This window comes from Notothenia rossii, assembly GCF_949606895.1.
Source record: "Notothenia rossii genome assembly, chromosome: 12".
NCBI lineage: Eukaryota > Metazoa > Chordata > Actinopteri > Perciformes > Nototheniidae > Notothenia > Notothenia rossii.
Window position 1 is genome coordinate 5,389,015 of NC_136911.1, and position 21,067 is coordinate 5,410,081.

The 21,067-nt window shown below is 42.0% G+C and overlaps 1 protein-coding gene across 6 annotated transcripts in view; it reads right to left on the reverse strand.

The window, feature by feature from the left end:
• The window catches only part of LOC307025986 (uncharacterized protein), an 86,540-nt gene that overhangs the window by 18,215 nt on the left and 47,258 nt on the right, over positions 1 to 21,067 (reverse strand). For 3 of the 6 annotated variants that reach the window (XR_013804310.1, XR_013804311.1, XR_013804312.1), the window contains exon 4: positions 856 to 972. Coding sequence is in view for 3 of the 6 variants with exons in the window: in XM_079661026.1 (XP_079517152.1) it covers positions 917 to 972 (56 nt within the window). In the remaining 3 variants the exon portion in view is untranslated. Of the gene's footprint in view, positions 1 to 497; positions 624 to 836; positions 973 to 21,067 lie in introns of those variants that run through there. The other 3 variants (XM_079661027.1, XM_079661025.1, XM_079661026.1) reach the window with 2 other exon arrangements.

Consider the following 21,067-nt stretch of genomic DNA (forward strand, 5'->3'; position numbering starts at 1 on the left):
GATCAAAACTGAGATGTCGTATGCATGTATTCTATGTATTTCGTGTTATTTTCACAAGATATGGGACATTTCTGGGAATATTTACACAAAATTGCCCTAATCATCTAAAATAAATTCCTTACATCTATAGAATACTGCTAAATAAATAATTAGCAACTGCATGGGAATATTGACTTGTATACAAAAAAGCCCTTTACTTTTGCTATCATATAAATTCAATATTATCTATCTATCTAATCTATTTGCTTAATTTAAATAAATGAATAGTATTTACCAGGAAATTATTCCAATACTTCCTCGTTCGGCATGTACATTTTTGGAGTTGTATTTATAGCAGAATGAAATATTACTTGACCAGAGTTGTGTTTATATTATGAATATATCCAGTTGCAAATGAGATTTAAAAAAGAGAGACAGAAAGTGGAAACAAATATTGCATTTGAGGCATAGACAGCGGATACCACACTTGGAGTCATGAGTTATTCATGCATTGGAGATATGGTAGACTTGACAGCACAGAAATGTCAGAGGGTATTACGCTTCAGCAGCTGTGTGGAGCCCCTACCTACGCCACAGCACAGAAGGCTGTCTGAGGTGAACCATCTCTGGAAGAACTCTGCATTCTAAAACCAGCACACAGATAAAACCCGCAGTCAAATGTTTCAGTATTTGGAGACACTCAAAGACAGTTAGGAGATGTTCATTTGTGATAAAAGTGAAAAGTGGCATCCCTTGCAACAGTATTGTGTTTGTAATTATAAATAATTAAATCTATAATGCCTTTGTGTTAGTGATCGTGGGAGGGAAGTGTGAATGTGTCTGTGTGTGCGCCCTACCACACAAGCAGGCCCTCTGTGGAAGCCCTCAGCTGGTGATGGTGTCGGGGGTGGGAGGTCAAAGGTCGGGCCGAGGTTCATTATGGCCTGCCATCTTTCAGGATTCCCAGACGCCAACACCCCACTGTCAGCAGCCCTGCAAGACACAAACAGATCAAATGAAGGATTATTGTCATTAAGACACATCACATGGAGAGTTGCCTTCAGACAATGGGAAGAGGGGAACACTAAACCAAAATATTTGCAGACAGGATGGTAACAAAGGGTTTTACTGTAGCACTTCAAATACGGATACATTTCATTATGCAGTGGGAAAACTTGATTATTGACTATGAGGTAATTTTTTTCATGCAGTATTCAGTACACCATTTTCTATTAACATTGTACTTAGTCATTTATACATAGATATCAGTAGCCAATATGTTTTAAACTGTGCATCTAGCATTCATATCTTATTAATAATAATAATACTCCACTGTATGTTTGTTATATAATAGTTTCATATTGTAGTACAAAGTGCACAATTGACTTCTAATGTTTTTATAAATATTTGATTTTATTGTATTTCTTTATTGGACAAATTACTTGTAAAAATATATTTATTTATTGTATCTAATCTCTTTATTGAACTTACTTTAACGACATATTTTTGGATACATTCTATTCTATTTTTTATTTATGTATTTTATATGAAATGGAGCAACCTTCAGAAAACCCAATTTCCCCAGGGATAGATGAAATATTCTCATTATGAATGATGGTCTTCATATAGTGTAATTCTGATCAACAACAAATAACGAATATTGACTTATTTTTAATTAAAACATTTAATAACTTTAGTGAGGTTTATTTACTCCTTACATGGAAACATGAGCCTCCATGTGGAGAACTGTCCCATTAACAGCGGAGGTGTGGTGCACTTGCGTACAGTAGAGTGTAGTTATCTTTAATGAGAGTGAAATCACTGTCTCTTAAAACAACACACACTGTTTTATAGGTCACATCAGAGCTGCGTTCAAAGCAAGCATCCACCACAACAACAGGATGGACGGCTCACCACTTCCTCCTCTGCTTCATTTTACTTCCTCTATTAACCCTGCCTTATTTACTAATTGGTCGTCATGGATATCATGTATGATAAACAAACGGGTGTCAACACTGTAGTAGTTTAATACAGCATCAACAACAATGACAAAGTTATTTTTGTTAGGCAGGAAAATCATTATTTATTAGTATCAAAACGGGTCATTTGATAAGTGCGGCAAAGACAATCCCAGAATAAAAACGGTCAATGAATCAGCTCCACCTTCTCCTGAGGTATCTTATAAATCCACCAAAGTAACCATTTGCTGTAAATGTTAAGGTTTATATGCATTCAACTTGTGTTCAGTCTCAAGTCGCCATGTCAGCATTTCCCCTCTCCTTCAGGAAATGGAGAAAGGCCAGCTGAGGCGCACTTTGCTACATTTTTATTTAACGCTGTAAAGTGTTAGACGCAATTTTAGGTGACAAATTGCGCTTTGTGGCCAGGCGTTAAAAACAAATACAAGAATTCAATTATCACCGGGCCCCGTTCATCAGGCGCTGCGACAGGGACTTTAAAAGTAACGATGCTGGGGTGTCTAGCGCCGTGGCAGCATGTCTCTATCACCTCGGTGATGGAGAGGCCAGCTGAGGATGGACTCTACTGGCCCGGGACATGTTCCTCCACCCCTCCCCTCCCTCGGTCCCTCATGCCCTGCCTCCTACAAGCGCCTTTTGTGTGGGCTAAATGGGGATGGATGCACCCCTTTAACTTTCATTTCCATTTCCCATTGTCCGCCCATTGACAGGGAGGGTGACTCCATCTGTGCCTGCCTTGCGTGGTGCCACCCTTTCAAAAGGCATATGCTCCACATGTAAGAGCCCTAAACTTGCTAGAGAATGGGTGGAGGGGGGAATAATGATATACAAGACGGGCCCCTCACTTCATAGAGCCAGAGAGAGATTGAGAGAGAAAATAAACCATTCATCAATTTATTGTATGGCCCTTAAAAACTCTACAGCCTTTTTATGTATATTCAAGAGCGCAGAAGAGATTACACAAAAGCCCCCGCTGAAGTGATGGCGTTTTAAATTGCGGTCAAGCTGCTCCACTCGCCTCCTGAACTGTGATGCACGTGTGTTTTACACGAAGGGAGACGCAGCTTGCCCCGCCGACCGTCACAATGGAAGCCCCAATGAACAATTGATAACTGTTAGCCGAGGTGGCGCGCCAGGTCAGTTTTAACTTGGAAATGTGCAATATGCTGTGAAAACAGGCCCCTTGTGCTGCCCCCCCCCCTCTCAGATCTTATCTCCACATGTGATAACACCACTTAAGATCTCATACAGTTACACACATTAAGTCATTTCCCTCTCCAAACAAACCGAGGAGGAAAGACGGCGGAAAGACTGAGAGTGAAACGCGGAACTGGATTGTTATTAGTTTTTACTCTTGATTTTTATCTGCAAGCAGGATTATGATTTTAGATTTTTGTTCCCATGTTCGGATTATATTTGTCTTCAGACCTAATTTAGCCGAGCCTAAGACAGGGTGGGAAGAGGTGAAGCTCGCGGCTTAATTCTCCTTCCATTCATTTACTTATTCATTCATTGCCTCTTTCTCCCTGTCCATCAACCTTATCCTAATCTCTCTCTTTATCCCTCTCCTCTTACTATTTCCTTGACACCCTTGACGCGCCCCCGCTGCCCCCACACTCACCCCGACGCCGTCCTACCCCACCCCTTGCCGCTCCTCCTGTTCAGTTATAAGGCTCTATCGATTACAAGCCTGTCGTACAAAACAACCTAATGGAGGGTCAGCTTTAATGTGAGGGGCGGGGGGTCTTAGCACACCCCTTCTCCTTCCTTCTCCTCCTCCTGTGTCCCCCTGCTCCCTCCTGCTGGGCTCCACCTTGTCCCTCTTAGCCCCCTTTCCATTGGAGCGGGGGGCCATGAAAAATCAACAGCGGAGCCCCCACCCTCCTCCGCTCCCTTTACAAGACTGCAGCGGCTGCCCATGTGCGAGGGTATTTAGTGGGGGCCTGAAAGCTGAAAGGAGAAGCGCTTGGATCAAATGTGTGGGGGGGCTGGGGAACAGAAGGAGCCCTCTCAGGGGGGGGTGCTGAGGCCCCGGCTCGTTTTATAGACTCCCCTGAAAGAACGTGATTACAGATCATTATCCAATTGAAGCAGATTGATGGGCCGGGGTCAAAGTAATATAGCTCATAGTGGCTGGGCGAAAGGGGAGGGGTGAGAGGAGAGGGCAGCGCAGAAGTGTGGGCTGAGGTAGGGGGGGGGTTGCAGACGGGGTGAAGATTGTATAATGACCGGATTGTCACCGCCAAATGGAGTATGGGAAGGGGGGAGCAGAGGAGGAGGGGGAGGAGGAAGACCTAAACTTGTTCGAATGAAAGACTGGGGCTTTTCTTTTTCAGGAATGGGTTGAAGGAGTCCAACAAGTGCTGCTGGAGGAGAGAGGTGCTGGAGTGGCCTTGTCACTCCAGAGGGCAGAGAAAGAGACCTTTATGAGGGGGGGGAGGCAGGAGGATTTGTCCAGGGTGATTGGGCTGCGTGTCTCATTGTCAAAAATGTTGTTTAAGCTCTCCTTTCACAAAAGAAAAATCTAATTAAGAGATATCACACAATTAGAGATCTGTAGGAATTTTTATGTATATTATTCAACAAGTAAATACAAAAAAATGAAATGTATTTTAACAAAAAAAACACGTACACTAAGGAGTACGAGGACGAGCAAAAGTCAAAATAATCATTATTCCTTCAACTTAACAGGTTTCCAAAAGTTTGATTATTTGTATGCGATAGCTTACTAGTCGCTGAGCCATTTGCCTCCAACTGCTCTCTTACATAACTTCATGATTTGCAATGCATCATGGTCCTGACCTCTCCAAAGATCTGGAAAGGTAGATCCCCGATGATCATCGCAGCTCAACAGCCAAGAGCACGCTCCTAACGTTTCAGTTAACATGTTGATGGTGAATCTGCATTCCTGTTTTCACACCTTACATGACCCTGTGTAGTTTTAAATGAATTAAACAATAGCAGTGGCAACAACAGAATATATTTGTGCACTTGTTGGATGCTGTAGTGTTAGTTGTAGGTCTGATATATACAGTTTTATCGCCAAAGGCAGAGAAATGTTGAGTTGTTTTGTCAACGAGACTTCCTGTAGTTTTGTGAAAGTATACTGCAACTCACTTTTTATCACACACACACACACATTCAGAGAATCTCTCCAACATGCCACGAGTTGGTATGTCATGGCGTTTTATGTTACATCTATGAATCTGATGCATTCATCAATGGCTTGGGAGCAGGATGGTGGTTCTGAGGATGGTGCCAGTGGACTGGAGTCTTGTGACAGGGAGCGTCTCCGTCCACAATAGAGAGCTTATGGGTAATGGCTACGGCACTGAATGGCCTTTTGATATTGGCTGAGACAAATCGTCTCTTAATTTTCCTTGCTTTCAAGATTTGGAGATGTAAAAAAAATGCCCTTGATGAGCGCATGAGCATGTTTTAGCTCAAGCTTGACATTTCGTTTATTCGCTTGGGATATTTTAAACAGAAAGGATCCTAAATGATGCAACACTTTGGGACTTTAATGGGACTGACACATGCACATGCTGGCCGTGTTCGCTCGGCATGCAGGAACTGGTACGCCGTAATTATGCTGAAAGTGAGAGAACATACAAAAACATCTTATTAAGGTTCACAACACTGCTCTGTGCAGCCTTTGAGTCATTATCGGATTAATGAAGAATGCAGCCATCATCCGAGGCTATGACGCATAAAAAGAGGCACACACTGAACATTTAGGAAGCCTTATGCACATCCCGTGAATTGTTTTTATCCTAACCATATGTTTCCTCAAGCTGTGATTTGTGAGGATTTTTTGCAAAGTAATGTCTACTAAGTTAGATAGAAATACAGACAGACACAGGCTTTAAAAGCAGAGGCAGCTAAAAGCCACGCTTCCTCACCAGTCTGGGAACTGACACTGAGCAGACCGACCCAAGTGATTACATCCGCAGAGAGAGAGGGTGTGTGTGTGTGTGTGTGTGTGTGTGTGTGTGTGTGTGTGTGTGTGTGTGTGTGTGTGTGTGTGTGTGTGTGTGTGTGTGTGTGTGTGTGTGTGTGTGTGTGTGTGTGTGTGTGTGTGTGTGTGTGTGTGTGTGTGTGTGTGTGTGTGTGCAGATGTACTGTCTGCATGTGTGTGCTGTACACTCACAATGCGTTTCATGTGTGTTGTGGAAAGATTTTTGTTTGTGTGTGACTCAGCCCAGCTTTGGGAACCAGGTGGAGCTGATTGAAAACACTGCTGGGTGACCAAGATGAAGTGATGATGAAGATTATGATGAAGAACTTTGTTGACACTTGTAGGAAAGTATTTAAAGATTTGGCATATTTTTAAGGGGAAAAATGTCATATTCATTACTCAAAGTAAAAAATGATATCCTCAAGGAAGAACTTTAAAAAATGTCCATAGTTTCTCTTTGATTGTTGTGCATGGAAACGCCTCCATTGGCATCCTTTGTTTACTTCTGTAACATAGTGAAATCACTATGTAATACTCTTGCCTCTATTTGCTAGCGCTCCAACACATTGTACGTGATGGTTATGGGGTGGGACAGGTCTAAACTGTTGACCCAATCACTACAGAGCCAGCCAGCTAACCAATCAGAGCAGACTGGACTCTGGTTTCAGACAGAGGGTGCCTGCATCATAGGAGTAGGAGAAAAATAAAGAGCTTTATTTAGAACATTAAAGCACGGAGACATGTCACAGGAGAGGCACAAAATGCAAATATGAACCTGAAAATGAGCGGAACAGGGCAACTTGAAGTAATTGATCTCTGATATAACCACAATGTTACATCACACAAATGCCTTTGATACTGACCTCCTTCAACAAAGTCATGAATGGTCAAATAAGAGCCTTAAAGCTGCCGTTTCTTTTAATATACATCCAAAATAAAGTGTTGAAGACGGTCACTATGCTGGGCTTTTCCACACACACTTATGTATTGCAGCAGCCATAAAGAAACAATAAAAATAAGAATGTACTCTTTGACTTCACCTCATTCTTGCTAGATTAAATGAAGTTCTAATTTTTAAAAAGTTACTCAGTTTGGTAAGTCAATTAAACCATCACGTAAACAAGTTGTCTTTGAAGACACCACACACTGTAGCTCTGCGACCTGCATGCTAAACCCAGTTACAGGCAAGAGAGGAAGCCCTGACTCCCTCTGCGTTACACTTAGTCAGATAATTGGAAATGCGAGGGCATTAACTCCAACGGGATTAAGAAGGGGAATTAAATATGTTAATCCCCAAAATAGGTAAATAGCCTCAGTGATACAATAACCAATTTCTAGGGTTTTCCTCCCCCGAGGACACGTCTGCCTTTGAACGCTCACACACACACACACACACACACACACACACACACACACACACACACACACACACACACACACACACACACACACACACACACACACACACACACACACACACACACACACACACACACACACACACACACACACACACACACACACACACACACACACACACACACACACACACACACACACACACACACACACACCAGTGGAACCGCCTTGCACATAAACACGTTGTAAAGGCGAGCTCGCGGAGAGAGTCTCGAGTGTTCCAGAAAGTTCTCCAAGGTCATGCCTGTGGTGTCGGCGGCCCTGTGGCTCGCTCTGGAACCTGTTCTCCCAGGTCTGCCTCTTTGTTCTAGAGATCATTACCTCCGTCGCTCGCTCCCCCCCCTGAGAGCGCTTTGTCGCCATGTGTTCATCTGCCTTGTAATTATAGCACGGTCCTGGATGTCACGGTTTAGGGACTCGAGCGAATGTGTCAAGGGGACTGAGACAGTGTGTGAGATGTGTGCATTGTGTGGTAAGTGTGTTAGCGATTGAGCGTGGACAGTTGTGTTTATGTGTGCATATACCATTTCAATCACCAACAAGAAGTCAATTGACTATAGTGCACTTTCTCTTTAAACTATTTCAACAGAGGCGTCGCCTTTAGAGATGGCAGCAGAGCTGGATTTCTGATGAGCTACTGTACTTGTGTCAGGGCTTGAATAAAAAGTGTATATATTCAAAACACTGACACATAAATCATTAGTGCCGGGGCATCGGTTGTGGGCAAAAATCAAGTTAAAGTTCCCCACCGAGTTCAAAGTACATTTCTATACACAATTAGTGGAGTACAATTTCTGTTGGAACTGAAGCATGGCGGAGAGAGCCCAAGGTCAATTGCTGATCGCCTCTGAGAAACATTATTCTCATGTCTCTGTGTGTCCAAAGATGAATGTCTTGGAGGGGAAGGGAAAATAAGAAGGGGGAAAGCAAACAATAAAAGAGAGAAGTCAATCATTCAAGAATGCAAGACCGTAATGCACCACAGTCAAATTCAATAAAGTCATTATTCCTGGCTTAGCCAAAGCAATAGTATTTTTCCTGGATATCCTACACCGCTTATCCTGATTCCTTTCTCTCTGTCGCGCTTTCTCTCACCATTCCCTCTTCTCTCAGCTCTGGCTACAGGGCATGTAGGATGGCATCAATACTCTCATTTTTGCAACATGAAACCCTCTATTTACTCAAAAGATTCATCTATGATGGATGTCATTCTGCGTCAGCTACCTCTACAAAAGGCAGAAAGCGGTTTCATCATGCCAAAACCTCAGCGCATTAAACCTGACATATTCTATTAGGCCGATTACACATAATGATGCCGAATAAGCAGCGAATAAAGAGCTGGGGAGTTATCGCTGCCCCCCAACGCAAGAGAGAGAGAGAGGGTAAAAAAAACTGATCTGCAAAGTTTCTTATCTCAATCCAGCTGAAGGAGGAACCACACACACACAGTCCAAGCTGCACTTATCAGTCATTAGGCATTTAAATGCTTGCCCAGAGAGGAATTAGATTTTCTGAGGAGTTAAGGAGATAACCAGTGGCACACTCTTAAAGAGGATGAAGCACTTTCAACACATCCGGGTGGGTCTGAGACAACACACTCACTGAGTGGCTGTGAATCGTAGCTGGTAATATTAGGAAGCGTAGGGTTAGGGTGTTTTTAAACGATTTCAAATGAGATGATGATGAGGTGTCCCTAAATACAGCCTATTATTAGCAACTGCAGACAAAGCTTTAGAGGACATTACATCTAACCAAGGACACAGATATTACAATGATTACAAAAGATTTATGTCTCATTGGTCTCATTTGAAATTTGGTGAAGCCATGGTCCAAAAAACTAGTTAGATTTTGACGCAGTTTAAGATCCTGAACAAAATCTTCTACGTCATTTATTTATTTTAACTATTTTGTTACGATCAAATGCACTTCCATGAATGAAAATACTGACAAAAGTATCATGTGATTGTCCTTCGCACTATGCAGTTTCATGTAAATCACGATCTTGATGCATCCTATTATTAAATGTAACAAATGTCAATAATTGTTCAGTCTTTGCCGATATACATTAATTGTGCTTTTGTATTTTTATAACGAGAATTTCAGTGGGTTTCAGATTGCAGTCCAGGGACCCCCAAAAGTCTTGGTGGAGACCTAAGATCGCCAGAACCTGATACTCTAGGGTTATCCTTTTTAGAGTGCATACATGTAGTGTATGGTTATGGGTGTATTAAATCAACTTGATTGCATGGAAAACATATTGGATTTAGCCGCAATTTCAACAGAAATCCTTAAATACCTAAATCTCATCAAGAGTTCGCCGTCTGATGTTTCTGTTTCCTTAATGTATAACGGTTTTAAATCTACCAAAATGTTCTCTGAGACACTGTGCGCTGATGATAAGTTGGGTGGGACTTGACCAATCTGAAAAGGGTGTCATGGTCCTTGGAGGAAGTGTTTTATTCGCTCAGCTGGAACCAACTGCGGCGCATTTACCAAACATTTATTAGGTACACAAAACAAGAGCCCATGCCATAGATGTGGGCGATGGGTATTCATTTAGGGAAATGAGCGCAAGGGTAAATAAAGGCTGTCTGGTTGCCGTCCTAACAGGAAATGCTGTGCAGGGGACCGGTGAACGAGGTGGGGGTGAGGATGGAGGGGGTAAGGAGGGTGGGGGGAAACAATTATGACCTCATTTAATAGTCTCTCTCGGAAAGGAATGCCCAGTTTGGAAACCGCAAGTCACCTCTGAACATGGGAGCATTTGGCCTAAGTGTTTCCTGTTGCAATAAAAATGTATGTCAAGTATGTGAACCGAAGTTCCTCTGTGAGCCTGTTCAGCACACACACACACACACACTCACACATGTATTCTGCAACTTTGGCGCTCCACAGAAAAAAATAGTCCTTTATGAACTGCCACTGCCACATGATTAAAGCAAGCATGGAGTGTGAGGCGAAATGTGTGTGTGTTTGGAGTGCTATTGTGAAATGGGAGGGGGTTACTGTGCGATACAAAGCCGTTCTGCTGCCGAAGCTCATGATAAGAGTTTGGGAAGTCAACGCATGGTGATAGCCACGGGCACAAATGTGCAAGGGGGCTCCGAGTGCTAATTTTATTCATTTACCTCCCTCTCTGGATAATTGTTTCTGTCAACCAGCGACGGCTTGATAAAGGATTTCACGCCGCTGAAAACAGTTACACGGCTACTTTGGAAGGTGATCGCCAGAGACGATTATATTTATCACCTGCTTTAATATCCATAGTGTGGTGTAAATTGATTCATTCTCCAAGGAGCGCTGTCACAGGGAGCAAGGTGTGAAGAGCTCTGCACCCAAATAACACTTCTGATACGCAACACTGCAAAATGAGCAGTGACTAAAGGAATGTAATATTACACTAATACTGTCAAAATGTTGATTTAGCAACTCTGCCAAAATTGTCTTTTAGTCTCTTTATTCATTAAAGTTTGAGATACATTTGCACTAAACACTTTCATACTTGTTTTAGGACATTTGCAGTAATTCGATATGTTAATGACGCAGATTACATTTTAACTTCACTGCCTGCAGGTCAAATTCAGCATTTTAGTAATAAAGAACTATGTGCTATTCATCTGAAAATATATTCTAAACAATATTTGTGGTAAATACCAAAAGTGCATCTCTTTAAATGTGTGTCTTTAAAGATAAAACTCGTGTTGTAGTATAAATGGGATGTCATTGTGCTTTCTCTTTGTAAAATCAAGATTACCCACCATTTTTTTAAACAAAAATGTAAGTATAAAAATCTATGACAGTCAAATTGAAAGAAAGAAATTCCTTTCACTCATTTTCTCTCTTGAACTAACCGCCAACGACGGTCAAGTGAACACATTTGACGAGATATCTGTCAACAGCAACTAATACAAACCCGAACACATTCGTCAGCTTCAGGCTAATCAAAAAGTTGAAAAAGAAGGAAACCTTTACAGTTGTTAGAAGTTGGCCTTGAAATGTAACTCACAAAGCTTTTGAATTCCACAGCACACCTTTACTTCCGTGACTGACACATTCCCACCCATTGCAAAGAGTGGCCTGGAAGCTTCTTCCCCCGAGTTCAAAAACACGTCGCTCTGCCTCCACTCGGGGAAGCCTGCTTTTATTGGACCCTTTGTGGAACATCCTTTCTTCCCCCTCATCAAAAGAAGGAAAATAAGTCAAGGCGTAGTCGCATTTCCCTCTTCTTTTATTACTATTCTAATAATACTCCATATTTGTTCGTGCCTTCATCTTTTCAATGCGCTCATTCAATGTGTGACTATAGTGAGGCAGTGCCACTTTACTGACTGTACACCAAGCCTCAGTGGGCAAATGCACCGGATGAAGAGAGGAATCCCCCCCGCACCCATCCCATATACCTTCGTCTGAGTGACTTTATCTGTACGGGGTCATATCAAGGAAAAGAGCGAGGCGAAACAGCATTTAAAAGAGAAAAATATCTGTCTGAGATTACCGGAAATAAGGGATTTTAAAAGGAGACGCAGGGGAGAAAGGGGAGGGGGGACAGTTTCTGTGTGTGTGCTTGTTAAAACCACTCTACACTAAAGCTGCTCAGGCCCCTCTGCCCCACAGAGGCCTGCAGAGGTGGTGTGGGAGGTGGAGGGGAGCGTTTGGAGTCCTTCGCTGACTGGAATGAATGGTATGGAGCAGTAGTGACCATTCATGCATGCTCCTTCACCTCCCCCCCCCCCCCCCCCCCTTCAAATGCTGGTCAGATTTGAGATATGTGCAACAACACAGGGGAGGGGAAACCAGAAAGAAGGGAAAAGAGAAAATAAAAAGATGAATAAAAGAAGGGGAAGGAAAGAGTGAAGGGAAAAGAGAGACGCGGGACTCTAGTGACTGGGCAACTGGAGTTGGAGAGCAGCGCAGCGTGAAATAAGGGAGAGGAGCAGCTGAACCAGAAAGAGCCCAGGCTGCTCATTACAAAGGCCCGAGCCTGACTTCTACCCTGCACACTGTAACACACTCTCACACACACTCACACACACGGGAAGGTGCACAGGAAACAAAAAGAGGACTCACGCACATCACAACGTATGCATTTGACGGACGCTTTGATGTGGGCAGATACAAATATATAGTACAATTGATGTCCTACATTCATGCCATCAACAATTATAGAGTTCAATGTTGAATATGCAAAGAATGAATAGCAGGAGCAGAACTAGCCAGGAGCTGCAATCAGATTCTACTTTTTACGTCATTTATTGACTCAGTGAATATGTTACACTCGCGCAAACTTTGGCAGGCTCTGGGGAGGCGCGGGGAGACGCAGAGGAGGAAGTCTCTCGTCTCATTGTGTGACCCTCCTCTCGCGTCCCGACAGCTGACGAAACATTTGGTGCAACTTGTTTATTTAGATTCCATTTCTTCCCTAACATTTGAGCAGCTGCCTCTCCATACACGCTTCACAAGCATCTCATTCAAGGGCACAAATAAGTGTGTCGCCAGCCTGTGATATTGACTTGTAAGCAGAGAGCGTAAATCTAATATCACTGTTAATGTGAAGGGGGCAGTGCGACAGGAAAGTGCTACTATTTTAATAATATTACATTTCAATGTTAAGTACGTTTTGATGTGTTATTAAAAACAATTATATTTATATTAAATAATATTATAATTTTTATATTAGATTTTGTCATTTTTAATGTACTTTTTTGTATTTAATTATATTTTGTGTAAATATTTATCTTTATTTTTCAAAGTGTAATAATGTTAATATTATTAGTTATTTAATTTTAGCTTTTTAAAAAAAAGAAAATCTGATTTTTTTTTTTTTAGATGACATGTCTTGTCATTATTTGCTTCAATCCTTGACAAGCACACAAGAAATGACTCCGTCTGTTGTTACAAATAAATCCACTCAGATATAAATTACTTACTTCGTCAACATTACGTCTCACTCTTTTTATTTTTTAAACACACACTGGAACCGAGGGCCAGTAGCGCTGTTCAATCCAGCAGGGAGATGTAAATATTAAAGAGCGACATATAGAGATGTAACAAGTATGGAATGACAATATGCTCCTTAGATATTCCTTTACAAGTTCTCATAAGACCTTCTTTTTTCCAATTCAAACAGAAGACGCTGTAAAGCAGGGCTGCTGATAACCCCCCCCCCCCCCCCCCCCCCTTCCCTCCCTGCTCGCTGCACATATTCTGTGAAATACTGCCATCTCTTGGTTGTTCAGACGGGTTTTACAGACAGACTGTGGAGCCTCAGACGGCTGAGACTTCAATCACATGTCAAAGGCCACTCGAGGCCAAGTCTCGGAAGAGATCAGTAGATTTGGAAAATTTGATTCTGATTATAAGAGTCATGGAGGAAGAGCAGAGTGTGACAATACACATTTATCATGATCTTTTGTAATGTCTGTCATCTTTGCTAATTATTTCCTCAACTGACAATATGTTTGCACCGTTAACTGAGAAGTATTGCTATTTAAATATTAAAAGAGTATGGTTTAGCTCAGAATTTAAATGGAAATTAAAAAGACAAGCAGACCAGAATTATGTCGCAAAATGTATTCCCCAATATGACTTAATTTAAAGCTAAAAAATACAACCTGTCTTTATACCTTTCCATTGTTTTTATGTGCAATACATTTTTTTAAATAATAAATGTGAGAAAATGTTGAATGGCATTTCATAATTTGAAGTGTTTAATACACTCCTCTCCATTTTTACTGAACATTTTTCAACTTCATTTTTGAGAAAAGTTCATTTTTCATTCAATGGACTATAAAGCCTTGAGCCGGCTAAGATAATTACTACATTATGTTTGATCTATAAATCTCAAACTACTCCAAAAAGTGATAAGCTCATTGCTAAAAAATCCATGAAATACATGACTGTAAAAAATGATGGTTCCAGTTAAAGCAGCCCGAAAATATAACACTAAATAGTTGCCATTTGATTTGAAAACTACCTGACAGTCAAAACTCAGGTAAAAGTAAACACGTGCATCTCTCTAAAAAAGTGACACACATCATTTCTTAAGTGGTTGCCGTACAGTTGTTGCACACACAGCAAACTGTGGTAACCGTCACGATGCGGTTCAGCTGTTGCAGAACTGAATCAGCAGGTTTCCCAGCTGAGATAAAAAGGCTGGATTTGTGTCTGAGGCTGGGACATGCAGATAAAAGTCACATCTTCTGAAAGGAGAGTGAGAGTGTGTTTCTCTGGCTGCTGCTTCACAGTGCAGTCGACTTGTAATTCAATACTCCCCAGTCAGTGCTTTGCAGGGTTTCTACAGAGGACTGTTGTGTTTCACAGAATGTATTTCCAGCATGGAACAGGTTGTTCATCACAAGGTCTGTTGATCTTAAACACACACACACACTGAGCTGGGAACTTTGAAGTGTGAAAATAAACATTTTCACCTAACCACTAATCTTCTCTCCCTCTCTTTTTCTCCTCGCCTCAGCTCCCCGCCTCCCTCTCTGATCCCAGGCATTTTAAAACGTGAGCTTCATTTACAACTTTCATTTCAATTTGTCCCGTTAGTCCATATGTTATTGTAGCGGAACCGGCGCCAGGGCCTCTGGTTAGTGAAAATGTCAGATTCTTTGATTTGATTTTATAGGATTTCATCAGGGACCGAAGGGGGCCGCGTGGTTCTGGCCCTCCGCTGCGAGAGGACTGACTACTGTTTGCGTTTAAATATCCATCTGAGCCAGATTCCCCCTGAGGATTCATTTGTTTCACACAGGGTCACTTACCTCTCACCACCTTAACCCCCCCCCCCCTCCATAGAAAGACCTGCTCTTTTTTCAGCTGCAATTAAACAGATCGTTCCTGTTTAGTTTAGGTGTAGGAAGAGGGTGCCTGGTCGAGGTCACGGTTTTAATTAGGCACTATTTAAGACCAATAACAAACTGATTATTCGCCAAATGGCTCGTGCGAACGGAGAGGCTGAAGTTGAGTGCTTTTCCCCCTGAACTCTTCTACATGGTGAGGTCACAAATCGGCTCTGATTGAGGTTTCTATGGATACAGATACATCCCCGCTGACTTTTCTCTCCCCTAACCTCTCTTCTCCCTCTTTACCCCCCGTGCGGTGTCATTGCCGAGCGCTAAGTAAATACGTGCTCTTTATGTTCCTCGTTGCCTTTCAATATTTGGCAGCGTGGCAGCGGGGGATCAGAATGTGTGTGTCTGCTAAATGTCAGCGGGTAAAAGGGGTTGAGTTGAGAGCGGCACACACCATGAAGCACCTGCTGTAGAGGCGAGCAGCGGGGGGAACTTCCATCGCAGTTTGATCCCAAATGGAAAAGGCTACGAGCGCCACGCAGACATCAACAGCAGCCCCCCCCCACCCCCCACTCACTCAAGTCTATTTTCAATTTAGCCCCATTCAACAGATGGTGGTAGAATACCTCACCTTGGCATTTTAATCAGACTGAAACCACAATTGACTTCTAATGGAGATTGTATGCCATAATCTAACGCTGCGATTGATTATCGGGTTACCAAATATTGTTGTTTATCTCGAGATTAACGTTGAAGCAAAAGCAATGAGTCACAATTATCGTTATTTTCTAACTCACCTTAATTTATGTCTAATCAGATGCTATGAAAGGCAACCCATGGAGACATCTGCGCCTTCTTAAAACACTATCATGACTTAATGTATTAAAAATGCAGTAATTGATGCTGCAATATGAAATGATTGGGTTTTCATGTCGAAATGGGGGGTTGATTGTGCAAATAAAAGAAGCACTTTCCGTAAAAAAACCTCACTCAGATGCTTAATAAAAACAGTTGCCAGGGAGGGGAAGTGAGTCTGGTTTTTGGGGTTATGTGCGACATCCAATAAGGTTTGGAGTCTATGTGAAATGGTCTGGATGAGCGTGACCAGCCATGGGAAGTATCTTTGGCCCCAAGGGACAGAAAAAAAAGACAGGAAGCCCTGAAGAGTCACTGCAGGCCATCCACCCCCCCCTCCCTCCTCCTCCACGCCACTTGGCCTTTGTCTTTGCTTGACATGAGTGTGTGCGTACACCCCTCTGCCTGTGTGTGTGTGTGTGTGTGTGTGTGTGTGTGTGTGTGTGTGTGTGTGTGTGTGTGTGTGTGTGTGTGTGTGTGTGTGTGTGTGTGTGTGTGTGTTTGCATCTGCATCCTGTCCTTGTTGCCTGTCCCTGGCTGCATCATTGGAGGCAGCTGATGCTATCTCATGGCAGTATTGTGGCAGCCCCTGCTGCGAATAATCAAAGGCAGCTGTTTGGAAAATACCAGAGATGCCTAATAAGAAGCACTGACGGCCTGGATTCACTCTTTACCCAACAAGCCTCCCATGTCTGAAACCAAATGCACCGAATCAATTATGTAGACTCGTATTGTCCTTGTACAATTGACATGATGTTAACAAAAAAGCCTTTAAATCTAGTTGACATTAAAGTGAAATTGATTATTCCTCCATTTTCTCTATGTCCTATTATATTTATTTTTGACTTTAGCTAGAATCCCTGCAATATGAGCCATATTCCTTGGTTTTCGTGGGGTAAAGAGGGGAGGAAAAGACCCATTATTTATATTATTTGGATAGCACACCGAGGGTTTGATTATGTTTTGTTTGAACAAGTCAGTTAATGAACGCCATTCGCGGGATGCTGGTAGTTCCCGACGCATATCTGCCGATCTGGGGGTCCCAGCAGATCTTGGCCAAACACAAGGCGAGGCAAAAACAAATCTGTCTGTCAGTAAGGGGTTAGAACTCCTAATTAGGGGTCCTGACTCTCTGTCCGCGGCTCCAAGTCAAGCGTCAGCTCTGCCTGATTGGTACAAATCTCGTTTTTCTAAGCCTCAAAGGTTCGCAGAGAGGGTCAGCGGCTCACCATCATGGTGATTTGGTTGTACCTTTAAAAGGCCATTGATTACGTAATTAGAAAGGAAAAATGTTGCACCATGAGGAGAGGTTAAGCGCTCGGGTTTTTTTTATAAGTGGTGGGAACTTTTGTGCAATGAATGGAAGCACGACAGGGAGGGCAGTTCAGGAAGTGAGTCTGAGGGACTGCTTTTTAACTAGGTAGGGTAGTTTCTTATTCACAAGTAAATAGACGATCTTGGCAAGGTACTTCTCGGAAATAACTTCATCACCTTTAGATTAATAAAGATAACTCAAGCAGTGAACACATTTAGGTCATTGTGATTATGTTCAGGTGTAGTAACAGAAACAAACATGTTGAGGTTAGGGTTGGGGTAAGGGTTAGGGTTAAATAATGAAAATGAAGTGCTAAAAATATCTTTAAATTGCTATAAACAATGCTTTAAAAAAACGAATATCTCCGTCTGTCTCTCTATCTGTCCCTCTGTCTGTCTGTCCCTCTGTCCCTCTTTCCCTCTCTCTGTGTCTGTCTGTTCCTCCATCCGTCCGTCCGTCCATCCGTCTGTCCCTCTGTCTGTCCGTCCGTCCGTCTGTTCTATTGTCTGTCTGTCTCTGCAGGTTATGGATGGTCTGGTCCATGAACACTCTGCTGGGTGCAGAGGCCACATGCACAAAGCAAAATAAATTGCAGGGGAAGGAAGTGGTTAACATTAACAAGGATCCAATAAGAAGATTAAATGTAAAACGCTGGCCCTGGTAATTGATGTGTTCCAAACTGTGTGTGTGTGGAAGTATGCTAGGGTCTGTATAGGTGTGTGTGTGTGTGTGTGTGTGTGTGTGTGTGTGTGTGTGTGTGTGTGTGTGTGTGTGTGTGTGTGTGTGTGTGTGTGTGTGTGTGTGTGTGTGTGTGTGTGTGTGTGTGTGTGTGTGTGTGTGTGTGTGTGTGTGTGTGTGTGTGTGTGTGTGTGTGTGTGTGTGTGTGTGTGTGTGTGTGTGTGTGTGTGTGGACATAATTGCTCCCAGATCTGCAGCATAACTCTTTGGGTTGATTAGCGAACGTCTCTACTGTAAATAGTTGCCACTAATCATGCAACACCACGACTATTAGCATACATGGGGGGGGGGGGAATGTGCACAAGTAAGAAATGGTCCTGTTTTTTTATGTTTATTGTGTTCATGCTACAGTATATACAGTGACAGTGGGTGTAAGATGATTCACACAGTGCAAGATGGTTTCATACAGTCAAACATGTAGTTTGGAAAGGATTTCAACAAAGACCACTGAAGCATTAAAGGGACAGTCATCTCTTATTGATGTGTTTAACTGACTTCCACATTTAAAATCCCTTGGTATTGACTATCCTACAAATTAAGTTCCCATACCATCTACAACATTAACTACATGATTAAACTGTGACTTTAATCAAAGATCAAATATATTACACTTAAAACATAATTTTTTGTAAAATGCTTTTTTTTTAAAGACAGTATTTTATATTTATTCCGACATTGGGACCATTCTGTTTCTTTTTATCAAACTCAAATAACAACGTGTGTAGGTGATAAAAATAGTTTAGGTGTTGGATTAACACTAATTGAATTTATGACCTGAAGCTGCCAGATGTTTAATATGTGATGCCATTATCTGTGACCGCTATTTAAAGATTCAGTTTTCAGGTCTCTTTTAAATGTAATAACCAATAAGAAGGATATATGTTAAATGTGAATTACTAAAAAGCACAACAACATCGCAACATAAATACTTTCTTTGAAGTTGAATAGGCGTTTACATGTAGTTGTGGACCTGGCAGTGCATGACTGGCCAATAATTTATAATAACAGTGTAATAGTTTATCAGATAGCCCTTACATGAATGTTGTATGTCTTGTAATAATGGACCAAGAGTCTCTTTAAATAAAGATGATGATGATGACGATGACGATGATGATGATGATTCACAAGATTTGAAAAATATAGGATAAATATTAAGAATCATCTACTTTTCTTCCCCTTAAGAGCTTAGTTCTGCACTGTATACTGTAATGTACACCAGTTTGATAATACCATGTAAACTGTATTGAGATCTTGTGCGCCTACTGTGTGTTTTCATTTCTGCAGATGGAGTGGGATAAGGAAAGGAGCGAAGCTTAGTTGAATTTTATGATTCTGTAGTCCTGGAAATCCTCAAGTGTGCAAGCAGACTCATCCTACCATTTGATGCTAGCTGCTTTTGTTATCGTTCATTGCAGGTATACAATAGCACCATGCATTCAAACTGCTCCTGTCAGCTAGGTTTATTAGGGTTTATCAGTGTGTCTCGAAAAACGCCTACATTCAAAAGACTGGAAGCTTTAGTGCTTCCATTGCTGCGAATTACAAATAAATTGTCTCTCCTCCAATGTAAACAAAATGCTTTTCAGGTCTCATAAGCAACCAGATAGCGTGCTTTTCCTTTGCTTTTAACATGCTGCCACTTTCAATGCTGTGTTTGGGTGACAGAAGCCCAAGGCGAAGTTAGAAAGCACTAAATATATGCCATTATGGTTAATAGATTGAACGAAATCCAAGACACTCGGAGATTATCTATTGAAGCGCTGTCAAACCGGGACAATGCATGCCACTGCCGTTCCAATACACTCTGCATTACTGTAAACCCATACACCTTGGTTTGGAGAAAAGAGAGAGACATAGGGAATCAGGGAAAGAGAGGATCAAAAATAAATATAGGATAAAGATAACCTAAGGGCAAGGCGAGTGGGTTTAAGCGAGCGTTTATTCCGCTCAGCACATGTTCCCCGTATACTGTAGATCCTAAATCCCATGTCCAAAGTACGATGCAGACTGTGTGTTAAGGGCTTGAATAGTGTCGGAATGTTAATGGTTTTCCGATAATTACCGCTATCTGTGCGCTGTAATCCATCATTCGGAGCAGTTATAAACAAAAAATGTACATCTGTTTATTTTCCCGTTGACAGGCGAGGCAGGCTCTGTGCAAAAGTCTATACTGTACTAAAGTTTACCCGCTTCTTCTAAATAAAACCAAGGTAATCTCCGCTTTGAACCGTGACTGGCGTCGAACGATACCGCATCAGAGGGTGGAGCATGACGAGGAGACAAAGAAGGGATTGCATAGGGACGCAACGGCTATAAAAAAAAGTACGATTGTCGGATATAGCGGAGAAATTGCGGAAACATGGATAAACACTCCACCGCCCATAAAACACTGGCTTTAATCCTCAGAGGTGCAGAATACCTCCTGAGGCTTTAAGGGTGTGTACGAGGCCATTGGTTGACTAACATCATTGAGTGATACTGTAGTATATAGTCTAGTAAATGGAAATCTTACCTAAACATGGAAATAATTGCCATGTTTTTATTTTATTTAATGGATTTTTGTTATATTTGTGACAGTCATATTGACTCTTTATTGCCACTATCAGTTATTATTAATGGCAATCCCCTGATAGAAAAAACAAACAGCTGGCCATGACATCTTAATTTATAAACCTGTCCCAAACAATGGCTTGTCTGCCGCTAGTTGCCAAGCTTAACATGTTTAACCTTTCGCACAGGATTGGCCATCTTTGCTTCAACTCAGCGCCACGATGTCAGCGCGGTAGTAATGAAGACAGGAAAATCAATCGATTGATGAATGAAAGATTGGTCTATGGACAGAAAGCTAATTAGAGCCGTTAGGCCAGAATAAAGAGTGAGTCCAGATGGATGGATCCCAGCTCCGTAATCAGGATATACTTCATTTGACACCTCGAGGAGCATAATTGAAATAATGATTTTTATTGATGTTTTGGGGCGGCCGTTTATTTGTAAGAAGATGTGTGTCAAAGACAGTGTGTGTGTGATA